The sequence below is a fragment of the Sinocyclocheilus grahami genome, unplaced genomic scaffold (assembly GCF_001515645.1).
Source record: "Sinocyclocheilus grahami isolate Dianchi unplaced genomic scaffold, SAMN03320097.WGS_v1.1 scaffold61.1, whole genome shotgun sequence".
In the NCBI taxonomy this organism is placed as follows: Eukaryota; Metazoa; Chordata; class Actinopteri; order Cypriniformes; family Cyprinidae; genus Sinocyclocheilus; species Sinocyclocheilus grahami.
The window spans coordinates 2,702,287-2,713,180 of NW_015505240.1; the positions used below are offsets into that span (position 1 = coordinate 2,702,287).

At 35.9% G+C, this 10,894-nt stretch overlaps 1 protein-coding gene across 2 annotated transcripts in view; it reads right to left on the reverse strand.

Annotated features, from left to right (window-relative positions):
• Positions 1-201: 201 nt before the first annotated feature.
• Positions 202-10,894, reverse strand: part of LOC107584676 (nuclear receptor subfamily 6 group A member 1-B) — a 28,351-nt gene continuing 17,658 nt past the window's right edge. The window contains exons 5-11 of one of the 2 annotated variants that reach the window (XR_001609169.1): positions 10,136-10,296; positions 8,752-8,958; positions 8,346-8,600; positions 8,122-8,243; positions 7,872-8,024; positions 6,236-6,970; positions 202-218 (exon numbers count right to left, since the gene is read on the reverse strand). Coding sequence is in view for 1 of the 2 variants with exons in the window: in XM_016271384.1 (XP_016126870.1) it covers positions 6,855-6,970; positions 7,872-8,024; positions 8,122-8,243; positions 8,346-8,600; positions 8,752-8,958; positions 10,136-10,296 (1,014 nt within the window). In the remaining variant the exon portion in view is untranslated. Of the gene's footprint in view, positions 219-5,588; positions 6,971-7,871; positions 8,025-8,121; positions 8,244-8,345; positions 8,601-8,751; positions 8,959-10,135; positions 10,297-10,894 lie in introns of those variants that run through there. The other variant, XM_016271384.1, reaches the window with a different exon arrangement.

A 10,894-nucleotide genomic window follows, 5' to 3' on the forward strand; every position in this document is an offset into this window, starting at 1 on the left:
TACCCTAACCCTGCACCGAAACCTACCCCTCACGGGAAACTGAGTTTTTGCATTTATAGATTTTCAAAAATCTTCATTCTGTATGATTTATAAGCTTGTTTCATCATGGGGACCAAAAAATTTCCCCACGAGGACAAAGATTTTGGATATTGCCATCTTTGTGGAGACATTTTATCCCCATAACGTATGGTATACCTGAACCACACACACACACACAGCTGTATAATTGCATGTTTTCACACTGCATCAAATCGTCCTGCGCAGCTGCCATTAACAGCATAAATTGATAACTTCTCATTTCTTTTAATGAAGCAAATCGGTATTGGTTTTCTAACCGCACACACACAAGCACAAAATAATGTCATTCTGTGACTCGTGCACACGAGTGTCTCCATATGGCGTATTTCCCATCAGTCATTGTGCTACTTGATCAATAAAGACCGTGAAAGACAACGTGCGGAGGTGCTGAAGACCTCTGTCCCTCGCGCTCTCATTCTCTATCAAAGGCACGTGGAACATGTGTTTGCTCACAATAAATACAATAGCTGACGGGCACACTTTAATTTCTCATTAGCATATTAATTAATACACTTCTGGGAAATATTTGAATAGCACAGACCAGAAGGCGAGTGCCAGAACAACATCCGAACTAAAACACAGGTCACAGGTCGCCGTTTGAAGGAAAGAATCACATGCATCTGACTACACGACTAATTGGTTCAATGAGGCCTGCAATTCTTACACTTTGTTTCCCTGTTCTTGACTTCCTTTTGACAGCCAAAATATACCCCCTTCCCAAAAAAAATTAAAAATAACGTAGCATAAATGAAAATCACTGCTATATTGTTGAAGGTATAAAAATAAATATAATTAATTATTTAAAGAATAGCAACAAAAACAGTATTAAATAAATATTTAATGAATTTGTTCGTACATTATATTAGTTAAAATTATATCATAGTAGTATAATATTTATAGGATAAAATCATTAGAAATTCTACATTATAATGTAGAATTTTAATGATTTCATCCTATAAATATTATACTACTATAATATATAATTATAGTATAATAATGTGTAATAATGTAGTAATCACATTATTATAATTAAATATATTCAAATATATTCAAAATATTGTTCCAGAAAAAATAAACATTTTAAGTGACTGAAAGAGACTTTGTGCTCCTCAACAAAAAGCAAGGTCGAAACCCCGAACGTCCAATGGAGTTGTCATATCTAGCTCACATAAGACCTGAACATTGCGCCTGATTTTATTTTTAAAAGAGAAAGGGGAATTCAAAGAGTCTTTGACCTTCCAGGCCTTTCCACCAACATGACTTAACTATAGTTGAATAAAATTATATTCCAGGATAAAAGATGAATAGAAGAAAGAAAAAAAGAATAAGAATGAGAATTGGGGGGGGGGATCAATAAACAGTATTTGTTTTCATACTGGCCACACTTTACATCTTAAGTGCACTCGTTAAAAGTAAGATTAGTTCATTGACAGCTTGTGTAAAAAATATTATTCCTAACCTTGTATGTAATGGTTTATATACTCAACACTCTTGCTGTAGTGTGCTTGAGTGTTGGAAGTGTGCGAAAATGTCTCAACATGGTGTGTGTGTGTGTGTGTGTGAGAACGTGGTGGTCTCTCATCTTATCTGTCCTTCACCCTTTCTACACTTTCTACACTTCTGAAGACTGTTTCTCAAATACACACACTTACAAATGTCAAGTGTGTTAAGTATGTTGGTCTATAACAGCAGGATTGTGTCTGTCCATCAAGTATGCATCATAAAAACTTTTATGTTCAAAGAATGCCGTTTGTTCAGTAATACATGAAGTGAAAAGTGAGTACATGCAAGACTCGATCTGATTCCTTGGTTTTGTTTATGTAACCTATTGTAGTTTAATTCACACACAATAAATAACATTTTGACTTGACTAAAGACAGTGCATTTAGAGATTTTCATATGATGTTTGTAGAAGATAGATAGATAGATATGTGGTATGTGTGTGTTTGTGTTTGTGAGTGCAGCATTGGGCATTGAACGAAAGAAAGTTTTTTTTTTTAAATCTCTAATATTTTATTTATATATTAAAATATATACTAGATAGAAAATGAAGGTGGTATGTGTGTGTTTGTGAGTGAGGCATTGGTCATTGCCACTGGCCCTGAGCTCTCTGTGCTGCACTGACATAAAAATGTTTCACCCTGAGACCCTCGAAACCTTGAGCCCATTATAAATATTGTTTCAAACGCTCTAATTCATGTACAAAAAAATAACCGGCCAGCCATATAACTAACTCTGACCAGGGGCTTTATTAAAACAGCTATATGTGCCTGTGTGTGTATCAGGAGTGTTTAGTGCTTGAAGGTCTCGTGTTTTAGTTTCTTATCTGAGCCATCAGGAGTATTCGAACATTCAGCTCAGATAAGATTACTTATGTCCGAGTGAACCTGTGTGACTGTGTATGTGTGTTTAACACAGATGACAAAAATCGTGAGTAAAAAAAGAGAGATTTATTAAAGGGGTCATATGATGCGATTTCAATTTTTCCTTTCTCTTTGGAGCGTTACAAGCTCTTGGTGCATAAAGAAGATCTGTAAAGTTGCAAAGACTAAAGTCTCAAATCCAAAGAGATATTTTTTATAAAAGTTAAGTATCAGCCACGCCTACCTAAAACGGCTCGTTCTAACACGCCCCCACATATCTACGTCGCTCTGTGGGAAGATTTGCATAACGCCGCCCAAATGTTCACGCAAAGAAGTTGTATTTACAACACTGTTCCAGAACACTTCAAACCAAATATCCAGATGTGTGCAGCACATTTTATGGAGGAGTGTTTCCTGATCCTGGGAGAGTAGACTACAATGCCGGCTGTTCTGACTCAAAGACTGTAAGTACATTTTTTATATTTAAAGAGTTTTTATATTTTATATATTTTTAAGCGAGTTTTTCGGGCAGTGTAGAGTAGGGCTTGTTTGTCATTTCTCCGATCACAAATGCAGACATGGTTTTATGTTTACGTGGCGCGATGCAACACAACGCGTAAAAAGACAGTATAAGTCATTATAATCCATAATTATGTCCCCACTGGATGCAACGAATGCCTCATTTATAATAGGTTTTCATGTTTTTGTCTCATCGCTCCGGCCTGACAGGGCATCATTACAGTATGGTTAGGGGCGTAACATTTCCGTCACACGCTTGAGGTATTCGGCGAATCATAACGCACTGGATAGCTGGCCAATCACAGCACACCTCGCTTTTTCAGAATGCTGAGCTTTGTAAAAATCGACGCGTTTCAGAAAGGCGGGGTATAGAGGAGAAACAATAATGTACAGTGTGTGGAAAATAATGTGTTTTTTTAACCTTAAACTGCATAAACACATTTCATTACACCAAATACACAAAATAATGTTCTTTTTAGCAGCATCATATGACCACTTTAATTATGAAAGAAAGACAATGAGTGCTGTTCTGGTTCCCTCTATGACAAACTAAAGCAATAAGCCATAAGAGGCCATGTGTTACAGTGATTTTTACAGTCGTTAATTGATGCTGTACTTAAAAGCATGGAATTTGTAGTAAAAATCACTGTAACTCATAAACAGAATGATCTATTTCCAGAAAATTGGCAGCAATGGCAATATCATGCTCAATAAACTGGTTTTATTATTATTAATTAGAGAGGAAGAATGATTTATTCTGATAAGATATATAGTTCAACTGTTGGCCAACTGAAGGAATACATCTTATTTTTGTTGCAGTCAGCAACATCATATTTGGAATCTGAGCTCATATTTAACTCTGTCTAATGCTTCTGGTTGGTGTACTTGTAACTTCTGCAATGATTTTTAATCAGGCTGAACATGGAAAACAGTGGCGGCACCTATTTGTTGTGGATAATATGAGATAAGCCACTAAAACAGTTCCTTCTCTAGTTATGCATGTAGCAGAATCCCTTATAATAAAAATAGTAGTAAGATTTGAAATAAGTTGCAGGAAATGAACAAGGGCTGTAAATGAAACAATTAGGCCTAGTTGGTAAAGTATTTTCTAAAAACATATCAGTGGAACATATAGGATGAAGCTCAGAAGATTTTCAAACACAACCTTATGGTTAAAAGCAACTACTAAACTATCTGAAACTATCGTTTTAATTACATGTGCTTCCGCCAACATTTGGAAACGATTAACTGTTAATATTTGGCTTTGTACCTGTCACTGTTGTCTTCACTGCTGTGAATGGCTCTCACAAAGCGCGGGAAAAAGCAAAAAGTATGAAAAAGACACAACAGGACGAGTCCACATAAAGGGATTGAACAATTAATATGATAATTTTTCATTTACACATACAAATTTGCCCGATGTAAGCACGTTTGCCCTTGTAATGTAAAAGAGACTAATTTTAGTTAGCTACTGGTCCGTTGATTTAAAAAATATTTTTAAAAATATATATTTTAGCATCATATTTAATGTAAATAGTGCAACATTACAGGGAATCAATCAATTTCGTAAATTTTTAAGATACGAAACTGCATGTTTCTAGTTGTGGAAAGGTAAAAGATGTGATTGAATGTTTTTACAGAGAGAATCAGTCACCAAAATGTCTTATGAGAGGATGTAGGAAATAAGTTTTCTTTTTAGGAGTATAGTGAGAGAAATAGGAAGAGAAGGAGAGTTGTGCTAAAAACAATTTCTGCACTCCCTGCAGGAAGGGGCGGAGCCTGACACAGGAAACAGGATCTTCACTTAGAACTCTCATAGAACTCTATTATTCTGTATAATGATTGAGGATATCTGACTCTCTAAGTTTGCTAAATATGTTGTATTGTTCAGTTTAGCCAAACTACTCGATCATAACAGATTGTGATGGAGAAAAGGAGATAGAGAGGAAAGAAAACTGAATGAAAAGTGACAAGGTCATGGACATCTAAATTAGTTCAAGTGGACACTCAAAAATTCTGCTCACAAGTCAAAAAGAGACAAAGACATGCTTCTATATTCAGCACTTAAAGGCAACTCTGCAAGTTTTGACGTCTGAGATTTAGACAATTTACACATTAATAAACTTTTTTCTCTCTCTCAATGTCCAGTCTTCCGGTAATTTTGCTTAGGCTTCATTCTCAATTCATGAAGATAATATACAGGTGCATCTCAATAAATTAGAATGTCATGGAAAAGTTCATTTATTTCAATTAAAGATGTCGATTTTATATATAAAATATGTCTATATATGTATTTATTAAAGTAGTTTGTGAACATAGGGAGAGTCAATGTATACATATTTGATTGAACAAAAATCTGTGTGGTGCAGGGTGAGTCATCAATAATTTTGTTCTGTTTTTCCAGAAGAGAATGAATGTAAATCAGGTGTATATAGACTACTAGAGACATTTGTCAACGTTTGGCACATAGATGGCCTTAAACTGAACACATATTGACTAAAACGGTCATAGAGCATGTTAGTCTGGATCTGCAAGGCCTCAGAACCAGGAAAACACAATATGGATCGTAGAGCACCGTAGAGAAGAACAAACAGAGACACTGATAATAAATCAACATACAGAGGCCTTCTTTATGAAACAAAAATAGGTACAATGTAATTTTAAATGCTGTAAACATTCAAATGCAGAGAAGAAAAATACGATGCTAAACAGATGAACAATGAATATCAACAGAAGGACAGACAGCTGAGCGATACAGTCCGTTTTCGCCCGGTCTTTATGTAATCAATTACAGACACACTTCAAGGCCTCAGATGATAAAAAAACAGAGAGAAACATGGCACGCACAAAGAAAATGATTACCCCCCTTCTCCACTATCTATCAGAGCGACCCTCGCATGCTATCCTCGAACGTGCCGCTATACTCAACCCTCTCATTGTCTGCTGCTGTGGCTAAAAACAGAAATGTAACCTTTCAAAGAAGGAATGGAAGGTTAAAACCACATGAAATTCCAATGTTTAGTAATATTTGGAATGTTCCTCTGTACAACACGATGAGGTTTCATCAAACTCAACCCTCTGGCCTTCCTGAGAAATGGCTCCTCTGGTAACAGGTAAAACACATAATAACATGTTCAAAAACGGGAATAAAAATGATCAAAACAATGAAATGAGGAATTACATTTCCAACAAATCTACAACTACGCCAAAATACAAACACATAAACCCTGTTCAAACATTCACACTTCCTTGAAGACATGTGTGAGAGGAAATACACACACACACACCTGGGATAAAGAGTGTGCTTATTGCATTTCGTTACCCCGGCAACTGGCTCAAAGATTACCGGAAGTCTCCATCCTGAAAAAATTATGGTCAACAGCATGTATATTGTGGCACACTAAGCTTTGGTACTCAAACTTGTGAGCTGCGGATGATCATTTTGACTATTTAAATCTCTATAGCTCAAATGTAGCTATCATCTGAATAAGAAACATTGTTTTTTTTTTAATGAAATTCAGCACCTTGGCATCTTCACTATTTTATCAGGCATATTTTATCAGTGACATCCTGTAACACAAGGACATTTCATATCATAGCTAGAGGCTGCATTATTCAACAATGGCTTGCAGTGCGTTCATTTGTGGTTTTTCTTTTAATTTTAATCATTAACACAATGGTCATAGAGTTTGTGGTTTTCCAAAGGCTTTTACCTTCAAAAGTCATGTTCCTGGGGTAATCTTTGCAGGCATCTTGAAATCTAATTTGGTAAATCGCTACATTTGGTACACTTCGAAATCACACACAAATCTGTTAAGAGTTTTACATTCAACTTTGTCATGTAATAAATACATTGCGGGGGGGGGGGACTAAAACACTAGTTGGAGTCATGGCTTATGTCTTGGAGGTGGAGATGCTGGCTAGCCAGGGGTTTTGATTGGTTGTGCAGGAGTACAGTACCGCCTTAAACAGCAGTGGGAGCTGCTCCAATGGAATGGCCATCATCTTACCTATAACCAATAATAACATAATTAGCAGAGTTACATTTTGATTGGCTAATTGTTCCATATACAAACTGACGATTTCTTGCAGTATCATGAAGTAGATGCGCAACAGGATTTTAAATAGGAAATAATAAATCTCTATGAAATACTCCACAGCAAGCAGCTGCAGTGATTTGTGGATAAAACTAATTTGAAGCTAAACATGTTTTTGATCTGTTTTTAGGTTTTCCACTAAATGCTGGAAATAAGCTGAGAATATCATCATTTGTAAGCCGCTGACAGTCAAAGATTTGTAACAAAATGAGGTTGAGATGAGTGAACTGTAGCTTTAAAACACACCACTGAAAAAAAGACTCTTATGCTCAGCAGGCTGCATCTATTGGAGCAGAAATACAGTAATATTGTGGAATATTATTGCAGTTTAAAATAACAGTTCTCTATTTGAATCTTTTTTAAAATGTAATTTATTTCTGTGATGCAAAGCTGAATCACCCCAGTCTTCAGAGTCACATGATCCTTCGGAAATCATTCTAATATGCTGATTTGCTGCTCATGAAACAATTCTTATTATTATCAATGTTGAAAACAGTTGTGCTGCTTAATATTGTTGTGAAAACTGTGATGTATGTTTTTTTCAGGAATCTTTGATGAATAGAAAGTTAAAAAAACAACATTTAATTTAAATATATATTTTTTGTGATATTATAAATGTCCTTTTTATCCAATTTAATGCGTCCTTGCTGAATAAAAGTATTAATTTCTATTGATATACTACTCTACTCTATTACTCTATAGTTTCAAAAAATTGTACTGACCCCAAACTTTTGAACAATTTAAGAAAAATGTATCTTTTTGGGTTCATTAACTCTCTCCCGCAATTTCCCTCTAGTATTATACAGATACACACCTGAGGTGTGGCGTATCTCGGAAAGGCAGGTGATGATGTCAGAGAAGCGTTTGGGTCGACGAGGGTAGAGTCGTTCTGTCAGGTCACGACACACGGACCAGTAACGTTCACTCAACTGTTCCAGTGTGGATATGTTGCACAAACCTGCCATATCTACAACACACACACACACACACACTCAAATTACACACAGCTGCTATGGCCACAAAGATCTCAGTGTAAAGCAAGGTTAGTGTAGTGTGTGTATTACCTTTATTGAGCAGGGTGATGGTCTTTAAGCAGCTGTACTCCTCACTGCTGATATTTAGTTGATGAAACTTACGGAAGAGAAAATTTAAACTCTCCATGACCTCCATAGCATCCTCACCAAACCTGCATACACACACATGTATACATTCATAGATATTTTAGACCAATGAGATTTTACGGTGGGTGGAGTTACTGTGCATTCCTGTTCATACACATTTAGCTCACCCCTGTAGTGTTAGGCTTGACGGTGTGTACTGGTGTGTGATGTTGGCCAGTTCTCCCAGTATCTGTCCGCTGTGCACAGTGAGTGAGGAGAGCAGGATGAGCTGATGCCAGGAAGCCCCCAGTAAACGAGTGCAGTCTTTGATGGACAGATTGCTGTAGAAGGGTAAACGCTTCAGCCAGACAATCTGTCTGAATAACAGCTCATCAGCTATACGGCACAGCAGAGCCAACAGCTCCGATTGAGTCACATTATACCTGAATAAATGACAGAACCTTAGAATTAAACAGGCTGGTTTTGTTTCAGTGTCTTTAAGACTTTCTATGTAAATGCCCCCCTAAACGAACAATGAAAACCTTTTCAATTATGTGTTTAAGGCTGGGTTCTATAGAATTGATATAGTCTTACCCCTCTTCTATGACCATGGGTGTAGTGAGAGGTGTGAGATCTTCAGCAGCAAGTAGCTGGGTTGACAGTGTGTGCAATTGCGTCTTCAGGCTGCTGCCAGTAGAGGGCGGTAAAGGATATTTACACAACAGGAAAGAGTGTGTCAGCTGAGGACTGCTGCACTGATCTCTACAGGATGCAGGGTATGTGCTCACATCCACAGAACGGCTGCAGAGAGAACAAGAAAGGAAATTATACATCATACATGACATATATGCAAAAGCAATCTTAGTATATCAATGGAATTTGATATAAAAGCCAAAAGTCAACATGAAACCGTATTTGCAACAGTGTAATTTTAGTATCATCGATATACTTTTATAGGTTTTGTTAATATTTTGAATTAGGTTTTATTTTTATATTTTCTCTTTTTAGTTTATTTTTAAAATTTTCTTTAAGTTTATTAATTTTGTTGTGTGTTTTTACTATTTTTATTTTAGTTTGAGTTTTTTTGATATATCTATATAACATTTCTTAAGTTTTAAATACATTTATTAGTTTTAGTTATTTTAGTACTTCAACTTAACCAAAATGGCAAATGTTGCCTTGGCAACTAGATGAAATGAAATCATTTTAAGTATTCAATATTTTATTTCGGTTAACGTTTATATAAAGTAACAAACTTTTTTTTAGTTTTTTAGATAACGATAATAACTCGTCACACATTTAAAAGTGAAAAAGATAATCAGATTTATTTATTTTATCTATTAAATTGTATCCATTAGGAATTGACCAGATGGTGAAAAGTGTCTATTTATGGAAAAGACTGAAGAATAAGAAAGTTGTTTGAGAGGTGGGACAAAGATTATATTTAATTAAAAATTATGAAAACAAACATTTTTATTATTTGTGATAGTGAATTAAAATAGCATCAACTTTGAGTGTTTCTTTGTTGTTTGAACTCTCTGCTTATGTTTGTTGTAGTATGAATTATTTTTTAAAGATTATGAAAAAAAATTGCTTTGGAATAACATACACAATATATTCAAAAATGTAAACAGTAAAAATAGCAACTCTTAGCTCATGTTTGATATAGCATGTGGTACATTCCACAACACATATATTACATTTTTATGCATGATTATGAAAAAAAAAATGAATTTGTCTTCACAGTATCACGCACAATAAATCAATGAATTAAAAAAATATTAATAGCATCAATTTTGAGCGTTTCCTTGTCTTGTTTCCACTTTTTGCTCGTGTGTGTAGTATGTTGTTTGTTCCACAACACAAACATCTCCTAATTCAATTTAATCAAAGCCATTTGTCCCTGCACATGAAAAGGACAGATGCAGGTCAGCGCGTCCGTGTGTAATAGCGTCTGAACATCTCATTCGGGTCACACCTGGTTGACAGCGCGGAAAAAGATAAGGTCTGACCGCCCTCGGAGATACTGTTGCCAGGTGAACTGTGGTTACTGTAGCCGTGGCTCCACCTATCTGATAGTTCAGCTCCTTCTTTAAACTCCTGGCCAGACATGATTCGTTCGATCTCCTCCAGCGAGATCTACACAGAGAGAAATAGAGAAAACCAGTGATGAATGCATGCCATCGACAGCGAGCAGAACGCCGGTGGGAAATAAAGGATGGAGATCGGTCAACACGCAGAGGTTTGTTGTGAATAAAGCTGAAATTGTTGAAATTGTTGACAAAATCAATAGTGACATGGGGTGCTCTTGCTTATCTTGTGCCCATCCTCGATTGTCATCCAATTCGGATTGAAAGCGATAGATCCATCGATTGTGTTTTTAACAGAGCGAGATGTAAACGAATGACTGAATTCATGCTAGAATGAGGGAGAGTCAGTGACAATGCTAATAAACACTATAGAGCATATAACAAGGACACCGAGACACAAACACACACTGTGTATCTCATTCACATGCTCTAGATATTTATATGCTGTATACATACTAATAAGAAAGAGAGAGAGAAGGAGAGGGTTTCTGTTTGTATCAAAGAACAATTGATCTCCTCCATTCGTGGCCTTCAGAATCTCACTCAGCTCTCAGAGGAAACAGAAAGATGAGATGCAAGAAGAACGAAGAGAAAAATGTGGAGAAGAATGAATCATATAAAAAATGTTATTATTTTTTTTCAATATA